Source organism: Amblyraja radiata, chromosome 1 (genome assembly GCF_010909765.2).
Source record: "Amblyraja radiata isolate CabotCenter1 chromosome 1, sAmbRad1.1.pri, whole genome shotgun sequence".
Classification (NCBI taxonomy): domain Eukaryota; kingdom Metazoa; phylum Chordata; class Chondrichthyes; order Rajiformes; family Rajidae; genus Amblyraja; species Amblyraja radiata.
The window spans coordinates 72,327,866-72,349,179 of NC_045956.1; the positions used below are offsets into that span (position 1 = coordinate 72,327,866).

General features: G+C 42.5%; 1 protein-coding gene across 2 annotated transcripts in view; it reads right to left on the reverse strand.

Moving 5' to 3' along the window:
- The window catches only part of rasgef1b (RasGEF domain family member 1B), an 85,154-nt gene that overhangs the window by 38,874 nt on the left and 24,966 nt on the right, over positions 1-21,314 (reverse strand). Inside the window, exons 1-5 of one of the 2 annotated variants that reach the window (XM_033024067.1) lie at positions 20,759-21,039; positions 20,350-20,532; positions 17,056-17,178; positions 16,346-16,483; positions 440-652 (exon numbers count right to left, since the gene is read on the reverse strand). In XM_033024067.1, coding sequence (XP_032879958.1) covers positions 440-652; positions 16,346-16,483; positions 17,056-17,178; positions 20,350-20,526 — 651 coding nt within the window. In that variant the 5' untranslated portion in view covers positions 20,527-20,532; positions 20,759-21,039. Of the gene's footprint in view, positions 1-439; positions 653-16,345; positions 16,484-17,055; positions 17,179-20,349; positions 20,533-20,758; positions 21,040-21,314 lie in introns of those variants that run through there. The other variant, XM_033024059.1, reaches the window with a different exon arrangement.

Below are 21,314 nucleotides of genomic sequence, written 5' to 3' on the forward strand. Positions count from 1 at the left end.
CCTGAGGTTATAAATCAAACAGCTCCAAGATTTGCCAACTAAATACAGTGTACTAATAAAACTTGTGCTATAATATTGCTTCTTGAGACATCACTAATGAACTAATTCAGTAAATACTGATATTTGACACTGGTGATAAAGACAGGAAGATACTGAGCACCAAATGGCATTTCCGCACTCATTAACATGATGTCCATTGCCCTGTACCGACAAATGTATTAATTATAACTTGGTTGTAAACAAATGTTATGCCAGTCCCATGGATTTTCAAACATAAACTTCCAAATGTTAGGTATTGAGGCTCACCTGGTAGAATGAGCGAGTCATCAGAACAAAACAGGTAATACAACAAAATTATGTGCTATAAATTGTAATCCCATGGCATAAATATTATTTCACATTAACACATTATTTATGTTTATGACGTTAACACACTAACCAGTTCTATATGTGTTAGCTGCTGAGCTAAAGTGTATGGATCATTGCAGATGGTCACTATGTCTCTCTGGATGGATTGTGGTTTGGTCCTTAGCACAGTTAATCTGTCGGTGGCCGAGGCATTTAATTTTGAGAGAACTTCCTCATACTGGTTAAGGGCAGCAAGCTTCCTGATCAAATTCTGAGTCATTTGCTGCACAGATTTCCGATGGAGCTGTCAGAAAGAGAGAAGAAAAACATAAGTGGAAAGACAAAGTCTGAATATACGTTGTCATAACAATCAATTTTGGGCATCAAATATTTTGTTGCAGAATCTGTCAATTCGGTAACAGAATTTGTGCAGACGTTTCAAGTGTTTACTGTTCCACATTTGCACTGCCTGTGGCCATTACAATTTACCGACTTGTGAGAATGAAATTGATGTTGGAAAGTGTGGTGAACTATGTTGCCCGAGCACAGCACAGGCTGCCACCCGCCAGGCAGCAAGGAGTTAAAAGACAAGACAAATAGTCACCACAAACCTCGGAGGAGCTGTTCAGGAAATATTGCAAATACAGAAACCAAGTTAATGATCATAATGCGAGCCAGGGATCGATATTTCAACCTGTGTGGTGAACTGAACTGAATTTTACAATAATTGGCAACTATATTATAGTTCACGTTTTAAAATTAGTTTTAAAATGAGTAAATAGATGGTAAACCACTGGATAAAGAATCCTGTTATTGCAACAGAATATGCACCCACTTTAAATCAGTTTGCAACATACAATGGGTACCAAACAAAATTAGATAAATTAACCAATAAAGGAATACAAACACATCTAAGAGGGGACACAAGGAACTGCAGATGATGGAATTCTGAGCAAAACACAATGTTCTGGAAGAACTCAGTAAGTCGGAACATATCTGCGGAGGTGATGGATTGATGACGCTTTGAGTCAGGACCTTTCTTCAGTCTCAAAGCCTGAAGAAGGGTCCCATCCCAAAACGTCATTTGTCCATTCCCTCAACAGATGCTGCCTGACCTCCTGAGGTCCTTCAGAACATTGTGTTTTGTTAACACTGCCTAACTTTCTAAAGTTGGGTTTCACTTGCACTGTCAGCAACTGTTGAGAGCAAATTTAAGTTTTAGCAAGAGTGCTGTGGCTGTTCGATATACACGTTGTCCAATCTCCGTTTCCATGGAAGTCATGGAATTTATAAATTGGGAGAACAAGAATCTGCAAATGCTGCATAAAAACAGAAAATACTGGAGATTTTCAACACATCAGGAATTATGTACAGTGATAGAAACAGAGTTAATATTTCTGGTCATGAGAACTGAGACAAATGAGACAAAAAAAACAATATGTTTAGAATTGCAAGCTGGGGGAGGCATTGAAAGCACAAAGTAGATGTTTACAATAGGGTAGGGACAAGAGACACTAATGGGCCTGTCCCACTTAGACGACTTTTTAGGCGACTGCAGAAGACTATACGGTCACCACATGTTCACGGGTGGTTGCCGGGGAGTCGCCTTCATGGTCGTGAGGAGTTCCATTCTGGGAACTAGTCGTGGCCTCTTTATGGACGCCGCAAATTGTTATGGACGCCGCAACATGTTGAAAAATTAGCAGCGACCAGAATGAAGCCGCCATGGAGGTTAGCGAGAATTCTCGTGCCATAGGTGGGTCGCCAGGAGGTCCTAGTGGTTCACCAGGAGGCCGAAGGTTCTCGTGGGTTGTAACCGGTGCTGGCCGGTGAATTTCATTGGCTCATTGGGGGGAAATAAAACGTAAGCAGTAGTTTTCAGAACCAAGGATAACCAACCGGTAATGTTAATCTCTGCCGTGCTTTGCAGTTGTGTATCTCCGGCTTCTTAAGAGTTGTCTCCACTCCTTCTCCCCCCTCTTTTAAAGGAATTACGTGCCCTTCCCGTACACTGTGCTTTCACCGTCTTAATTACAGCGCCAACCTTCCTGTTCATCACAGGTAGACAAAATTGCTGGAGGAACTCAGCGGGCGAGGCAGCATCTATGGAGCGAAGGAAATCGTCGTGTGTGTCTGTATCACATTGGCTTTGCACCATGTGAATTTAGCTCAGACAGCGCTCCCCCCGCTTGCCTTGTCCCCTGCCTGCATAACGGGCTGGTGAAGGTGTGTGTGTGTGTGTGTGTGTGTGTGTGTTTGTGTGTGTTTTTCAGCTGAGGAGCTCCTGTACGACATCCACGTCCTACTCCTCAAGGTCTGGGAAAAAGAACTTCTCTCAGTACTCAGGGATGCTCTAATAGTCACCATTTTTAAGAAGGGGGACAAAGCTGAATGTGCAAAGTACAGAGGCATCTCGCTCCTGTCAACAACAGGCAACATCCTAGCTCGTGTCCTCGCAAACTGACTTCTACCACCGTCTGCGGAGGTACTCCTAGAATCAGTATGGCTTCCACCCATCCAGTGGTTCAGTAGACATGATATTCATAGCACGCCAACTGCAGGAAAAATGCCGTGAACAAAGGCAGCCTTTGTACATGGCCTTCATAGACCTGACAAAGGCTTTTGACTCGGTAGGCCGCCAAGCTCTTTGGAGCATACTATCAAGGTACGGTTGTCACGACAAGTACATCAGAATATTTAGGCTTCTACATGATGGCATGTCGGTCACAGTGCTCAGCAACTGCGGCCCCCAGTCCGAGCCCTTCACTGTGGAAATGGGGGTCAAACAGGGATGCATCATCGCACCCACCCTGTTTGTCGTCTTCATCGCTGCCATACTTCACCTCATTTGTAAAAACCTGTCACAGGGGATCCCAATCCTCAACAGAACTGACGGTGGGCTCTTCAAATTTAATAGGTTGTAGGCCAAGAGCAAAGTCAGTAACACCACCATCATGGAGCTTCAGTACATGGACAACTGCGCCATTGCAGCACACTCTGCCGAAGACCTCCAGGGCATCCTGAATGCCTTTGCCAAGGCATACAGCCATGGGCCTAGCCTTAAATATCAAGAAGACCCAGGTCGTACATCAACCTCCACCCAACCAGCCGTTTACCCAGCCCACTATAAAAGTGGACGACACCACTCTTGAAAACGTTGACCACTTCCCCTATTCACTGGCTTCCCATCTCCCACCGGATCACCTACAAAATCCTGGTCCTCACCTACAAAGCCCTCCACCATCTGGCCCCCCCATATCTCACTGACCTCCTCTCCCCCTACCAACCCTCACGGTCCCTTAGATCCACATCAGCCGGTCTCCTCTCCTCTCCATCCACAAGTCCAACCTCCGCAGTTTTGGGGACAGAGCCTTTTCCAGGGCAGCTCCCAGGCTCTGGAACTCCCTCCCCCAACTGATCCGCAATTCCGTGTCCCTCACCATCTTCCAGTCCCGCCTCAAGACCCATCTCTTCACCTCTGCCTATCCTTAGCCCCACGTCCCCGTCCCTTTTCATCTGTGCATTAATTGCCTCATACTGTGTTTTGTATTGAATTATGTCTTTACTTTGTGTACTAGTCATGTCTCTACTATTTATTTCATTCCCCTTACATGTATTTCCTCTACATGCTCAATTTTTGTAAGGTGTCCTTGAGACTCTTGAAAGGCGCCCATAAATAAAATTTATTATTATTATTATTATCTTGGCAGCATTCTTTCCTCAAAAGCTGACATCGACTCTGAGGTCAACCATTGCCTGGGTTGTGCCAGTGGAGCCTACGCCAGATTCAAGAAAAGAGTCTTTGAAGAACGAGATCTAACGGCTCAAACAAAACTGCTGTCTACAGAGCCATTGTCCTCTCCACCCTGTTCTATGGAGCTGAGTCATGGACCACCTACAGCAGGCACCTGTGAGCCCGGGAACAATACCATCAAAGATGCTTACGAAAGATTCTGGGGATCAGCTGGGAGGACAAATGCACCAACGTCAGTGATTTGGAGGAAGCCAACATGACCAGCATCACCACCACAATAATGCAGCAGCAACTTCGATGGACTGGCCATGTCATCTGCATGTCCAACACACGTCTCCCTAAACAAATCCTGTACTGTCCATTGAAGGAAGGATGGCGAGCCCCCGGCGGGCCAAAGAAACGCTTCAGGGACAACATCAAGAACAGTCTGAAGAAATTCCACATCTCATCGAGCAACTGGGAGCACATTGCACTGGACAGGCGCTCCTGGAGGAAATCCGTGCAGGAAGGAGCTGCACGTCACAAAATGGAACTACGCTGTGTCGCAGAGACAAAGCGACAGCACCATAAGCAGAGAGAGAAGGGGCTCGACGACTACCAACCACCGCCAGTCTCCACTGCCCACGTTGCACCAAGGTGTGTGGACAGCGGATCAGCCTCTCCAGACATCTGCAAACCCACAAGTAGATGGCCCTATGGAGAGCAGAGGACAGTCATACTCATTTCGAGTGACTGCCGATGATGATGATGATGGTGTGTGTTCCACTCTGACAGTCGCCGGTTTGACAGTCGCTGGCAGTCGCCTGAAAAATGGCCTAAGTGGGACAGGCCCATAAGTATCACAAGTGATGGTGGTGCCAGCTGAGAGTCAGTGCAGTGCATGGCTAGTCAAAGTTTGTTGATCATTGCTGATCAGTCTGGAACGCACATAAGTGAAAAGATGTAACAGGCAACAGAATATGGAAGGATAAAACAAAGCTGGAGCCATGAAACAGCAAACAGTGGTGACACTAGAAATCTGGGGGTAGGGGGGGGGGAAACAGGAAATTCTCAACAAGATCAAGCAGCATTCGCAGAGAGAGAAAAACAGTAGACAATAAATGTTAATGCCTCCCTTCAGAGGTCATGTTCATGATTATTATGATTATGATACAGACTGGTTATCTAAAATTGGTGAAATCGGCGTGAATTCTTGTGGGCCATTATATGGGCCAGATGCTGAGATGCTGTTTTGTGGGTAAAGGCCAAAGGCAGAGAGGTCAAAGTGTGACTGGAATGGAGGATTAAAGTGACAACAATTGGACGCAACCATAGGATTTTGAGCACCAGCCCTTTAAGCTCCTCCCTTCCCATCATCCAGAGATGCAGATGGAGTAATGATTCACTAGTGTGCGCTCTGGTGGGTGATGCCCTTCATTCAGTGCTCACAATGTGGTTCCCTCGACATGGGAGAAACTAACTGCAGATTGCAATCCAACACACATACGTTCCATGCTCAAGAATAACCCAGAACTTCCAGTTATCTGTTCCATTTGCGATTGCTTCAATTTTTTTCTGAGCAACTTGCAGAGTTACACATCTGAATAGGACGAGAGGATAGCTTCTGCTTTGCTCAAAGGGGACCACTGGGCCTGAGGAGTGAATCTTTACTCAGGGTGTGTAAGCACAAGGAACGCCACATGCTGGGTTACAAAAAAAGATACAAAGTGCTGGAGTAACTGGGCGGGTCAGGCAGTATCTCTGGAGAACATGAATAGGACAGGTCCCAAACCGAAACGTCACCTTTCCATGTTCTCCAGAAATGCCGTCTGACCTGCTGAGTTACTCCGGCACATTGTGTCTTTTTTTCCACTCTCAGGTTATGTCCTGTTTTAAGATTTTTTTTCCAAGTGGTCACTCCCATCCAAATCCTACCTCCGCAGCATCCGTCCCCAGGCTCGCTGCTCTTGCCATTTAGTTCACATAATTATTTCCTATACCCATCCCACCAATGTTTCCTCCACATCATTGGAACCAGCGCTTGTGCGTCATTGCAACACTCCCACCTAACAGCACTTTCAGTCAACAGCAGAACTGGTGGAGGAATGAACATTGTATGTCCTTGCACATACAACGCTGCTTCCTTCACAACATCCTGGCTATGTGGAGAACAAGATATTGCTGCCAGGGTTGGTGCAGTCCCTCTGCATAGCAACTACTTAACGCATCTTTTGAGTTGCAGGATAATTTCTAGGCCTGCTACTTGTGCACAAAGTACCAAAGGCAATGTTGATATCTATAGATAAAGCTGCAACAAATAGTATAAAAGTATATTGAAAGGATATTGAGCCTCAATAATCTAAAAGGAAAGGAAGCTTTGGATGTATTGTGTTCACTGCGATGGTATAATAAGAAAAAAAGGGCTCTTAAAGCAGCACAAAAGTGCTGACAGTGAACAGATGTGTCTTTCTATTTCAGAATATTTTTTCATGTTCATTACTTGCTTCTAAGAAGGCTTCACAGATAATCTTGTGCTGCAAAACTGCCTGTGAAACAAGGTCATTGATACCTTCTCCTGGCTGTACCATCAGTAGCTAATTTTGCTGCATTTAGTTGACTGTTGGTCAGGATACATCCAGTCAGTCACCAATTAATAAAACATTATTAAAGAGAATAATGGTGCACAATTTAGTTAAACGCAACACAAATGATTTAAAAATGGGCAAATAACACAAATCAAATATCAGCATTGAACAACATGCCTCTAAAGTCCATGGGCAACACAATGGTGCAGTTAGAATTTCCATTGCTGTTTGTCATCTATATCAATGATTTGGATGAGAACATACATGACATGGTTAGTAAGTTTGCAGATGACACAAAAGTGGTTGGCATTGGAGATAGTGAAAATGGTTGTCAAAAATTACAGCACGATCTTGATCGGTTGGGCAGGTGGGCTGGGGAATGTTTGATGGTATTTAATGCAGTTAAATTTAGGGGTGTTGCATGTTGGGAAGTATAACATGGGCAGGACCTACACAGTGAATGGTGCGATCAGGGGAGTGTTGTAGAGCAGAGGGATCCAGGAGTACAGGTACAGAGTTCATTGAAATTGGCATCACAGGCAGAAAGGCTGGCCAATTTTTGTGTTCAGTTTTGAGCACCATGTTATATGTTGTCAAGAAAGAAAGCATGTAAAGAAGATTTACGAGGATGTTGTCAGGGCTCGAGGGCCTTAGCTAAAGAGAGAGGTTGAGCTCGTTAGGACTCGTCCTTGGAGCGCAAGAGGATGACGGGTGATCTTATAGATGTGTCCAAAATCATGAGAGAAATAGATCGGGTAGACGCACATAGTCTCTTGCCCAGAGCAGGGGAATCTAGAACCAGACTACATAGGTTTAAGGTGAGGGGGGAAACATTTAATAGGAACTTGAGGGATACCGTTTCAGGGAAAGGGTGATAGGTGCATGGAACGAGCTGCATGAGGAGGTCATGGAGGCAGGTACGATTGCAATGTTTAAGAAACATTCAGACAGGTACATGGATAGAACAGGTTTAGAGGGATATGGGCCAAATGCAGGCAGGTGGGACTAGTGTAGATGGGACACATTGGCAAAAGGATCTGTTTCCATGCTGTATGACACCAAGAAAGAATTGAGTAATTCATGATAAAAAGAAATCCATGTAATTGTTTTTATATATGTTAGCAAGTGTATTTTGTGATTATTTGATTTCTTAATTATTTCATTTTGATTATGCTTGAATGTCACATATCTCTGGAATATTTGGAAACTTTCCCGCTGTTTAGCAAGTTTGGCAGCTGGTACTGCCAAGGACGGTAACGGAGTTAACTGCGGATGACCTTTTGCTGTTTTGTGGGTAAGGTTTAATCTGCTGCAAACATGATGGCATGGTATCATGCATTGATTGCCCTACTTATACCCAGGACCATGCCACTATAGAGCAGAATGACATTCAATAGCAGGTTGACAGATGCAGTCGACAAAGGTATGTGTACACTTTACACATGGGGTAGCAGCAGGTGTGGAAGACTCACTACTGGAGCCAAGTTCCAAACCAGTAAGTCTGCCATTGCTCATTGTGATCCAATTTGTAACTATCCAGCATGTCCTGTATATTCTATTCTTATGAGTATATTTAAAATTACGAAGCAAGTAAACCCTGAAATTACTTGTAAGTTTTGATCATATCTCTCAAGACCAATTATTATGTTTAACGCTTTGTTGCATTTTTTCACCCTGCAAAGCTTACGGAATTTCTGCATTTCCTGGCTTTTGTGAGTCTTTCGAGAAGCTTTACTATCAGAGTCATAGATTCGTACAGCACAAAAGAGGCTCTTCCTTCCGTCCACTCGGTGGTCCATGATGATAATTTAGTAGCTATTTATACTAATCAGCATTTAGCCTTCTATGCCTTGACAAATCACGGACTCATCCAAGTACTTCTTAAATGTTGACAAAAATCAGCCTCCATCACCTCCTCAAGCAGTATGTTCAAGATAATCTTCACACTGTGTTTTTGATTTTCTGTTTTTGGATTGAATTCTGTTTTTAATTTGTGTCTCTGTGATGTCTTTATTACTTGTTATATTCCGATTATATGTTATTCCGATTACTATGTAAGGTGTCCTTGAGATGTCTGAAAGGCGCCCATTAAATAAAATTTATTATTATTATTATAAAGCCCCGGAGGCCAGGCTGAGTCCGTGACCACGTCCAGAAGCCACCCATCCAGAACCCGCCAGGCCAGAAGCCCCCTCCCCCCTACCACCCACACTCTCCCCTACCACCCATACACCCCCTCCCCTACCACCACAACCCCTAGCCCCACAACCCATCCCCCATCCCCCACGCACCCCCCCCCCATCCACCACGCACCCCCCCCCCCCTCCTCCCCCACATCCCCCCCTCCCCCTTACACCCCTTCCCCCTTACACCCCCTCCCCCACACCCCCCCCCACCAAATCCCCGACAGGCCCCGCCTGAAGCCGTCCCCCTCCCCTGGCTGCAGAACATTCCCGCCATTGCATTGGGGGAAACAGGTGAGTGGTGGAATATTGAATTGGGGAATGGGCTGCGTTGGGGGACCAGGACTCCCATGTGACTGGGACACAACGGGTCACACAGTCTAATTTTATTTAAAACCTTGGTTTGTGAGCAGAATAAGACTGCGTGGAAGATGAAAAGGAAGGGAAACAGCACAAAGACAATACAGCTTAGGTGAGATAAAGCTGCCAGCTGGCATAGAGGGGGTGGGGGGGAGATTTATGACTATTTCCAAATGGACTTTCCATCTCCAAACAAAAGGAATGATATTTGGTTAAGTGGGGTTAATATTACTGTGATGTTTTTTTGCTCATCGAAGCACATAAAAGAGTTCAGGCTTGAAAAACGTAACAGCTTTTTTATTACTCGCAGTCTTCTGCAAACAAACCAAAATTAAGGTTGTATTTCCTATTTGTCCTTATTTAAAGCACAGCATAACCAGTAAATAATAGGTGGCTTTACTTTTGATCCAAATTCTATCTCCAGTCTTTACAGTTTAGTTGAAAGTTTGTGAAAATCAGATTCCGCTCTTTTATTTTTCTGGAACATTTTAAAGATAAAAATGGAATCTTGCCATTTACCCGCCAGTGACATGGAGCAGCCACGGAACGGAATCAAAGTCAAGTCCTCCATTTAGCAGTTTGCCTTTTGGCTAAGTGCTGTCATCCTACATTAATTTATCTAAATTATTTGGAACAATTTCATGGTATGAATTTATCTAAATCAAGATTTGATTCTCAATAGATGATAAATTACTTAATGTCATAACAGAGTGGCAGAAGGAGGGATGCAATGTGAGAAGTGGATGTCATGATCGTTTTGATAAATATCCATGGATTCGAGCTGGAATAGTAAAAGAAAAGGTCCCATTATCTCTGATTGTCTAGACTCACACAAGTATATCAGGTAGCTTGGTATTTAGCTCTGGGTCCATAAAACTATAGCCCACCAGGAATATTGGATGAACTGTTAGTAAAGCAGTAAATTCTACAAGTGCATTAAATTCAAAATAAACTACGTGAAGCAAAATAGAAGCATAATTTGCGTTGTTAACAACTCCGTCATCAAATAATGCCTAATGTAATTTAATCTGAATAGGATGTTAAGATATTCATAACCAGATAATGTTCTGCTAGAACATGAGAATGACACCCTCATGTTATAGAAAAATCACATTATTAAAACAAAAATATCAATGAAGAAAGTTTAGGTTCAAGTGTTACAGATTTTCAATAATAAAGTCAATTTCCTACAAGATTTTCAATAATTAACATCTTTTCAATAGCATTAGTTTATTATCACTGCAAGCTAAAATGCCGATGACTGCATGTTACATTGTTTCAGAGTACCGATGCACAAGTGTCAACAGAAGTGATCATTTGTCAATTTCCATGGCCAACCACGGTTAAAATATTAGCTGTGTTCTTAAGAGGCAAAGGTGTCCAGTTTCTGCGGGCAGATTACATGGAAGCAATTTTTCCTCTAGACTTTTTTCCTGCAAGACTTTTTAAAAGCTCCATTTAACATTTAAATGGTGGCATAGTTCCCGATCGAAATCACATTATAACTTATGTGGCCCACGTAATGCAGAGAGCATTCCCTGATTAATCACCAACAGTATTTCCAATTCGTTATGGAAAAAAGTGTTATAGCAGAACTACCTTTGTAGGCAATTGAATAAAGATAAGAAATCTAATTCTGACAAGTCAAACCCTGGCCTTCTCTTGACAGCAGAAGCAAATAGATTAAACAATCAAGACAACTTTCAACTATTGCAGTTCACAAATTCATTATATATTTATCTATCTATCTATCTATATATATACACACACACACACATATATATATATATTAGACCAAGTGCAGACCCGTTGGGTCTGTTCTCGCAACGCGCGGTTGCAAGGGGGGGCGGCCTGACATCATCCCACAACGCCACGCGCAAGGCGTACGCCATCGAGATGCTGCATACCACGTCGAGACGCTGTGTACGCTCGTCGAGACGCTGCGTACGCCCGTCGAGATGCGCCTGCGGGCCGACAGTCCGTTGACACGCGGGGTTTTGGCAGAGTGCAAGCCCGCGGGGACGGCGAAAGCCGATCTGTGTCTTCCGCCAGCGTGACAGAGCCGGGCCAGGGGAGTGGAGCAGAGCCGGGCCGGGGGGGGGGGGGGGGAGTGGAGTGGAGCCGGACGGCAGCAGCGAAAATCGCTAGGGAAATTTGAAAAATGTGGCCGTTTTTGGAGGAGAGCCGGGTAGCAGCCGTTATGGTGGCTGGCCAGCAGGAGGCGAAAAATGAGTGAGTGGGGGGGGGGGGGAAGGGTGCTGTTACCAAACTGAACTCACTGTGGAATGAATGCATTAACGGAGCCACTCTGCTGCTGGATCCGAAGTTGTCCCTGCCTTCCCTCTGGAAGCCTCGTCCCCATGAGATGGCGAGTTCCCAGAGCCCTGGTTAAAGGCGGGACACAGGGGCCGCTGACGGTTAAGTCTGTGAAAGCGGCCCCATCAGAGACTGTGAGGCCTTGCATCCTCGGCGCTTCTGACACGCCGGCTCTGTCACGCTGGCTGTTCCCCCGCTGCTTTTCGCCCGACGGCGAAAAGCAGCGGTTAAACATCTGATGTTTGGCTTGAGGCAGCGTGACAGAGCCGGGCACCAGCCGTTGGGAAAAATGTTGCCGTTTTCGAGCAGAGCTGGGCGTCTGCAGCCGTTATGGTCGCTGGCCAGCAGGAGGCGACAAAATGAGTGAGTGGGGGGGGGGGGGGGGGAAGGATTTTATTAAAAATGTGTACAAAAAAATGTCCAAATGTTTTGAGGAGTGCATTAGTGAATGTAAAAGTGAATTTGCTAGCGAAATGGAAAAAATCTCGGAGTTTTTGTGTGTGGTTTTGGCAGACCAAGGAATCAAAGGCCAAATCTGACATCCACAAATAAACACACACTCAGTTTTAAAAGTATATAGATAGATATATATTGGAAAGCAAATTCAATTTCATGAATTCTACATCCTTGCAAAATTCAAAGTTCCAGTTACTAAATGAATTTAACAAACAGATGGAAAACTGGAGAATAATGGTAGGATGTATCAAAATTACTGTTGGACCCAGGGAACATCCATTACAACATTATGTTACTGTGCATCACAACAAAAAGGTCAGTTTTCACAATCTATTTTTTAATTCATCCACAAGCTGTGATTTACATTGCTCTGAGCAGTTTGGAAATAAGAAAGAAAATAGCCAAGGCGGCAAGATTCAATAAAGGAATTGATGTGTAGAAAACGATTTCAGTTGATGCCAAGATCACTGAAAAGCAGCATAATTTCTTATGAATATTTCAAACAGTCTGATTTCCAGACATGTCTGAATTAAAAAAAATACCATTTAGGAATCTGTGCTCCTCATAGATGCTTGCACAAAAATAAATAATTTTTAGTTTATATTCTACCAAATTAATAAATTTCCATGAAATTCTGCCCAGAAGATTTATATCCATTTATCATAAACAAAACAGTTGTTAGAAATTAATCTAAAAAAAAATAGTTCTATTGCTGCTTTTGTTCATTTTGGACTCGACAATTGGGGCTTTGTGTCAACAGCCATTCCTGCTCGAGGTCTCTTTTCTGCATGTTTGTTTTTGATCAGTCCATGGAGCACCAGGGAAGTCAGCTGACAGAGAACTATGGGCAGCAGTTGTGAACTTAAGCGCTGGGGGAATGAGGGAAAATGCTCTTGGAACCATTCATTCCATTATCTCAGGGATCATTTTCATTATTTTCCAGTTGAAATGACAACAATAGATGGCTGTCAAAATGTCAACAGGCTGGTCGTAATGAGGCACAAATTATAGCAAAATGTCATATTGCAGGAATACATCTAAGAATAACCAATGCTCTGAGCAAAGCAAATCTCAAATATTATTTTTTGATACAGGATCATATTTTTCTCTCCATCCCAAGCAATTAACCCAGTGACTATGTTCATTAGAAATGTACCAACATTATAATGACCCCAATGCTGGGGAAGTCAGCCTGTGTCAAGCCCAATGGTCAGGTACAAGCATAAGCCCTACCCCATCAAAGTTGTAAAGTCATGGAAACCAAGAAGAAACTTAACCCAGCAACAAATGCCATAATTTAATACAATTATCATTTATTGGGACGATATTTAGGATTCATTGTAAGAGTCATAGATAGAGGCCCCATGGCCCAGTGTGTCCATGCTGATATCAAGTACACATCTATACTAAACCTTTTTATCAGCACTTGGTCCTTGTTGATTCAAGGCATTTATGATTCATAGATACTTCCAGAATCTATGGAAGATACTAGATATCTAGATACCTGGATATTTCCTAAATCATCCAGATACCTCCTAAATGTCATGTAAATATCAAATCTCAGACACTGCGCTCCAAATTGCAACCACTCTCTCTGTGAAAATATTTATTTTCTCAGTTCCCGTCCAACGTCCTTACTCCTCACCTTAAACTTTTTTGTTGTATGGTTCATCCTGAAAAGCTGAGCTTATTCATATATCTAGCTGCAATTAACTTAGACCTGGAAGATACTTCCTGGCCGTCTTTAAGATAAGTGTTATAGTGTAAATGCTAAGGATGCACTGCCAAGGTAATGGGGGAAAGATTTAATAAGATTAAATAAACATGCCAGAAATTCAAGCACGTCAGGGGCAGTAGCGAATGCAATCACTACTACTTAGGAGAATGTTCCGCTGAGTTACTCCAGCATTTTGTGACTACTAAGGAGAAGGCGCTTGGGAAGCTGAAAGGTCTGAAGGAGGATGTCATGTGAACCACCCCAGCATTCTGAAAGAGGTAGCTGCTGAGATTGTGGGGGAAAGATTTTTCAAGAATCACTAGAGTCAGGAATTGTTCCAGAGGCCTGGAAAATCACAAATGTTACTCCACTGTTTAAGAAGGGATCGAGGGAAAATAAGGGAAATTATGGGCCAGTTAATCTGACTTCAATGTTTGGTAAGATTTTAGAGTCAGTTACTAGGATGAGATTTTGGGGTACTTGGAAGCACATTATGAAATAAGTTGGTCAGCATAGTTTGGTTAAGGAGAGATCTTGCCTGACAAATCTGTTGGAATTCTATGAGGAAGTATTAAGCAGGATCGACAAAGGAGAGTCAGTGGATGTTGTTTAGCTGGATTTTCTGAAAGGCTTCGATAAGGTGCCACGCACGAGGCTGATTAACGTCAAAGACCATTAGAGACCAGCTGCTAGCATGAATAAAAGATTGGCTGAATCAAAAAGTGGGAATAATGGGGTCTTTTTATGGATGACTGCGGTGACTAGTGGTGTTCCACAGAGGTCGGTGTTGGAGGCCACTACTCCACATTATATGTTAATGATCTGAATGATGGAATTTATGGCTTTGTGGCCAAGTTTGTAAATGCTATGAAGGAAGGTGGAAGGACAGGTAGTGTTGAGGAAGCAGGGAGTCTGAACAAGACTTAGACAGGTTGAGACAGTGGACAAAGAAATAACAAATAGAATACAGCGTAGTAAAGTTTTTTTTTTTTTGTGTGTAATGTGAATATGTTAGTTTGTGTCCAAGATGGCTGTCGGAAGCGAGAGTGGACCCTGGCGTGCTTTAGCTCCCGCTGCTCTCTCTTCACATTGTGTTTTTGATTTTTTGTCTTTGGAGCGAATTCTGTCTTTAATTTGTGTATTGGTGATGTCCTTATTATTTATTTTACTCCGACTATATGTTTTTTCTCTCTTGTTAATTTTCTGTAAGGTGTCCTTGAGACTTTGAAAGGCGCCCGCAAATAAAATGTATTATTATTATTATTAAAGTGTAAGGTCATGCCCTCTGGCAGTAGGAATAGAGGTGTAGACTATTTTATAAATGGGGAGAGGATTCGGAAAGCAGAGGTGCAAAGGGAGTGGCGTAGAATTCCCAAAAGGTTAATTTGTTGGTTGAATCAGTAGAATGGAAGACAATTGTAATGTTAGCTCGAGAGGACAAGAATATAAAAGCAAGGATGTAATGCTGAGGCTTTATAAGGTCCTGGTCATTTGGAATATTGTCAGCAGTTTTTGGGTACATAAGGTAAGTTTGGGGAAAATGCTTCCAGTAGTGGGAGAGTCTAGGACTGGAGGGCACAACCTCACAATAAAAGGACGTACCTTTAGAATGGAGATGGAGAGGAAATTCTTTAGCCAAAAAGTGGTGAATTGTGGATTTCACCGACACAGATGGCAGTAGAAGCAAAATCATTGGGATTTTTTAAAAGCGGAGATTTATAGGTTCTTGGGCGTTAAAGGTTACGGGGAGAAGGCAGGAGAATAGGGTTGAGAGTGAAAAATTGATCAACCTTGATCGAATGACAGAGCAGACTAGGAATTAGGAATTCGATGGCCCAAATTCCTAATTAATCTCCTTTGGTTTTAAAACATTTAAAAGCAAGCTGGATACGTATCTGAATGCAAAGTATTTATAGCGCCGCGTGGAGGGGACTGGGGCATGGGATTAGCTGAATTGCTTCGCATGAAGCAAAAGGGAGTTTTTCTATTTTGTAATCCAGCGAAATCTAGACTGAATTTCAACCGACTGCAATCATGGCCGTTATAAATGCCAAAAATCCATAAACATCAGTTTCTAGGAGTAATTCCCATTGCAAATTATATGAAGTTGAATTCTATCCTCAATTCAGTAACACATCATAATTTTCCATTCATAACACTGCTAATCTTTCTCCCACATCTCCTACTTATCTATACATCAGCGATTAACTACATGCAATCACACAGTTGAAAATAGATAATTTAGAGCACAAAAGTAAAATATAAAATCGTAGCTAAAATATTCTGCATCGCAGGAAACTCACGTCAATGACATCAACACATTAATACAAAATGATGACTCAAAGAACCTTATGATAAAATAAGGATTTGTTTTACATGTTATACATTAATGTTTATAAAAAAATAAATTTAAAAAATCACATTTTAAATTTGAAAAATATATTGATTATTTGTGTGGACAAACTGCATTGTCACCAGAAAAACATGCAGATAAGAGTTAAAATGATGGAATCAATTCCCAGTTTGTTTAGGTTTTTATTGCTTGGATTGGTGCTTCCTTTTACTCTTTTCTAGATGCATTATTCCATCAACTTAACTTTTCTCCAGTATTCAAGCATGAATGAGTTGTTGTTTACAAATAACTGACCTCATCCATTGCCGCTATCCTGTGGGTCATGTCCTTCAGGTTTCTCATCATCCTCTCGTCTCGAAAGTCATAGGGAAATGTTTCAGTCCAATTGTACAAAAGCTGGACTATTTTAGGCGCAAATTTCCTTATCTTGGCCTTGAATTAAGAACATTTCATTAATTATCCAATATTACAGCAGTAATAGACTTAAAGTGAAATGTACAACATCTACTTAGTTTAGAGATACAGCGCGGAAACAGACCCTTCAGCCCATAGAGTCCGCCTCAACCAGCATTCCCCGTACACTGGCACTACCCTACACACTAGGGACAATTTTTACCAAAGCCAATTAACTGAGAAAAGCCTGTACGTCTTTGGAATGCAGCAGGAGCTGGAGCACCCCGGGGAAAACCCTCGCGGTTACGGGGAGAACATACAAGTTCCATACAGACATCAGCCGTAGTCAGCATCGAACCCGGGTCTCTGCCACTGCTACGTCACCATGCCACCCCCTAAACTAAAGAAACATATGCTTGTGGACTAATAGTGAAGCTAGGTGAATGTGCGGACATCAAGCAATCCTTCTTCCATTAAAAATTTACTGAAGAAAAGGATATAATTTGTATCACACAAGTTAAAGCTCCTACTGCATTAACCAGGGAAGTCTCAAAAAATAGTTATTTTGACATTTGGTTCAGGCAAATAGAACGTTCCTTTGGCAGTCTCACCTTATCCAAAATGGTCTCATTCAGTCTCTGTTGTTCGATGCACATAAGGCAAACCTTTGCTAGAAGTTCATAAGGTCGAATGAAAAGACGGGAGCTTAAAAGAAATGTAAATATGTATGTCTTCTGTAAAAGAAAACAATGAGACAAGCGTATTGAAATTATTTTTCAATATTCATACTGTGGATGATCTCAGTTATAGACGATGATCCACAGAGCTTACTGCTCCAAATCATCTTTCACAAAATTGGTACGAATCAGAATTACACACCAAAAGATCATGAAAATTAGAAGCTTAACTTTCAAGCCATTTGTTTCTTTTTGACACTAATTCCCCCCCTCCTCATCCCCCCAATCTACTTCCTTAGTCATTTCACTATATTCACCTGAGGTGATGGTACATCTATACTCATGTTCTTTGCCACTTTATAATTTTTCCAGAGTTTTGTTGGAAGTTATCTACTATTAATTTGGCACCTTGGTACAGTAAGCCTAGTAAGTCTTTGTATGTGGAATTTCTAATATAAAGTCAGTGATCAGTGGAGTTTTGAAATATCTATTTTTCTGTTCATTCATATGATGTTGGTGCCTCTATAAAGCCAGCATTTATTACCCACCCCTATTTGTTCGCATGCAGCCTTCTTCACCCATGTCACAAAGTTATTTCCACTGTGGTATCAGGAAGTGCGTTCCAGGATATTGAGACATTAATAAAGTAATGGCAACACATTTCCAAGTTGGGTTGGTGCATGACTTGGAGTTGCATGTTAAGGAGCATGCATTTTCATTTGACTGCTGCCTTTACGTTTTTAAGTGCCAACAATCACAGGTTTTAAGAGGGTACACAAAATTGCTGGGGAAACTCAGCGGGTGCAGCAGCATCTATGGAGCGAAGGAAATAGGCGACGTTTCGGGCCGAAACCCTTCTTCAGACTGATGGGGGGTGGGGGGGGGGGGGAGAAGGAAGGAAAAGGGGAGGAGGAGGAGGAGCCCGAGGGCGGGCAGATGGGAGGGTGGGAGGAGACAGCTGGAGGGTTAAGGAAGGGGAGGAGACAGCAAGGGCTAGCAAAATTGGGAGAATTCAATGTTAATGCCATCCGGACGCAAGGTCCCCAGACGGAATATGAGGTGCTGTTCCTCCAATTTCCGCTGTTGCTCACTCTGGCAATGGAGGAGACCCAGGACAGAGAGGTCGGATTGGGAGGGGGAGTTGAAGTGCTGAGCCACCGGGAGTTCAGGTAGGTTATTGCGGACTGAGCGGAGGTGTTCGGCGAAACGATCGCCCAACCTACGCTTAGTCTCCCCGATGTAAATCAGCTGACATCTAGAGCAGCGGATGCAGTAGATGAGGTTGGAGGAGATACAGGTGAACCTTTGTCACACCTGGAACGACTGCTTGGGTCCTTGAATGGAGTCGAGGGGGGAGGTGAAGGGACAGGTGTTGCATTTCTTGCGGTTGCAACGGAAAGTGCCCGGGGAGGGGGTGGTGCGGGAGGGAAGGGAAGAATTGACGAGGGAGTTGCGGAGGGAGCGGTCTTTGCGGAAGGCAGACATGGGGGGAGATGGGAAGATGTGGCGAGTGGTGGGGTCACGTTGGAGGTGGCGGAAAGAGTTTTGTTATAGTTTGCTCGGTGAGAAGCTGCAATACACATTGTGGACAATACACAGGATGCATCGATGGAGGAGTGAATATCCACAATCAACATCTTGGGTTAAATGGGATGCCAATCCAATCAACAGTTTTGTCCTGGATGACGGTGTGCTTTTTGGGTAATGTTGGATCTCTGTCATTATGTGGTCCAACAACCTCTTGATTTCTGAACAAGAGGTTGTGTAAGTTGTTTTGGGAGCTGAAAAGAGTAATTTGCCAGAACTGCCTTCATACAGCTCCCATTGTTACAGAATTCACACCATGCTAGATTGTCTCTGGTCAACAGTGACCTCTACAAAAACCAATGCACCCCGAAGTAAGCATGATTTGTTCATTGTAATGTCATTGAATGTTAAAAGACAGTGATCAGTGTTTCCAGTTAGAGATGATGTTAGCCTTCCTCATCTGCTTTGCAAATTTAACTTGCGTGCCATTGCACCCTCTTGAGATTTTAACATTCACCACAAAATTAAATAAAACCTGAATGCAGTGAATCAAACCAACAACAAATATCAGAAATGATAATGCCCTCAAGATATAATATTTCCCTAGAATGGAAGTATTTTTCACATCTTTCATTATGTACATCCTGAAAACGATCCAATATTGTCATTCATCATACAAAACCGTACAATTTCTTTCAGAAATCATAGTTGTTAACAATTGTAGTTAAAGGCACCCAAGAAGATTACTAACAATAAAATTTAAATAGCAATATGTCAGAAACTTGCATGTGTAAACTTGCCTTTAAACGCTTGTACTTAACATATTTTAATAATACAAAAATACTGATTCTCTGTTTTCATTCTGTGCTAGTGAATGTTTGTAAATGTGCTGGATCACAAGAGAAAGCCAATGAATAAATTCTTAATTTGTCTCAAAGGCAGCAAATTTTTCATTCCTCTCCACAACTTCTATTTGATATTTTAATTGCGTTATTTTCCATACAATCCCATTACAATTTTCCCACCAAAGCTCCCCTGCAGCCCAAACACATAAAAGGCATACTGAGTAAATAGAGCTCAGTTTCTTGCTTTTACATGAAATCTAATCAACTGCCAGGAAACATCAAGCAACAGGTAGAAAAGTCTAATATTTGCCAGAAGCTAATTTTATAATTTCCCAGTACAATGAACCTTGCTCTCTGAAGAAGGGTCTCGACCCGAAACATTGCCTATTTCCTTTGCTTCATAGGTGCTGCCCCACCCGCTGAGTTTCTCCAGCATTTTAGTCTACCTTTGCTTTCTTTGTAGGCAAGTTAAAGATGTACATGCAAGTTGCATTTCAATGCAGGAGTTCTGGTATGATGTGGCATAAGTAAGAACTTTTATCTATGTCTATCTGTTTATACAGTACTTCAGGTTTATACATGTGGAAACATTATCTACCAAGACCTGGCTTTGAAATCAGCAACTACACCCTCCATTATGCCAGGAACATTTTTTTCCCCTGCTTACAGCAGAGATCAAAATGCACTTGGTACATTAGTTCCTGCATATCCTCTGCTCTGATAAGTGCCAGACGACAAATAATTTCTGTGTCATTGTGCCAGGGCAAACAATTAGCCCAATGGATTTTCCCGTGATTTACTAATGCAATACAATTCAGCTACGAGGCATCCACAGCCATAATTAAATGATACATACATCAGGATAGTAGTCCGCTGTTGGTACAAGGTGTTGGATCAGTGCCTCCAGAGACCCTGACACAAGGTTGTTGTTTTGGTGAAACAAGCCTCCACAATTACCTTCTCTGGTTACGTATAGATGCCGGCTGTAACCACTGCTATTAAACATGGCTGCAAGGGTAGGTGTTTGCGGCATTTTCTCCTGTAATTTTAAAAAGAAAAAGTGTTTGCAGTTGACTCATACATCAGATAAACAAGGTGGTAGCCTGCTTACTAGTGATGTTGCAGTGGAAATTGAATCATTGTGAAGAATGATTGAGGTTTCCCCACCATTAACATCACGGCCAGGATACTCTTCTAGAGTCCCACCCATTGCTGCCTTACCTCTCCGATCAGGATGTATTTATCTGTTTCTATCTACTGTTTACCACGTGTGAACTTGAAGTATATCTTCTTTCCACCCACTCCTGTTACTGCCACTTGCTGTACCAGCAATGAAGAAGTCTGTGAGTCTGGGAACATAAGAAACAAGAGGAAAGTCTTTGGCTCCTTCTTTGCTCCATTATTCCATGAAATCATGTATGTTCAGTATCTTAATTCCATCATACTGCCTTAGCTTTATATCAATAGGGTGGCAGATTTAAAATTAATTGAGCTAGAACTTACTGCAATTAGCATTACTGAAACATCCATACTTGTCAAGTCAAGTCAAGATAGTTTATTGTCATTATTCCCAGATAGGACAATGAAATTCTTGCATTTCTGCAGCACAACAGGATATTGGCGTCATAAATACAGATCAGATCAGTGTGTCCATATACCATAGAATATATATATATATATATATATATATATATATATATATATATACATACACATCAATAAACAGATAAAGTGCAATCGGCTATTATAGTTCAGAGTTTGTTTGAAGTTGTGTTTAATAGTCTGATGGCTGTGGGGAAGAAGCTGATGTGCTTTCTTTAT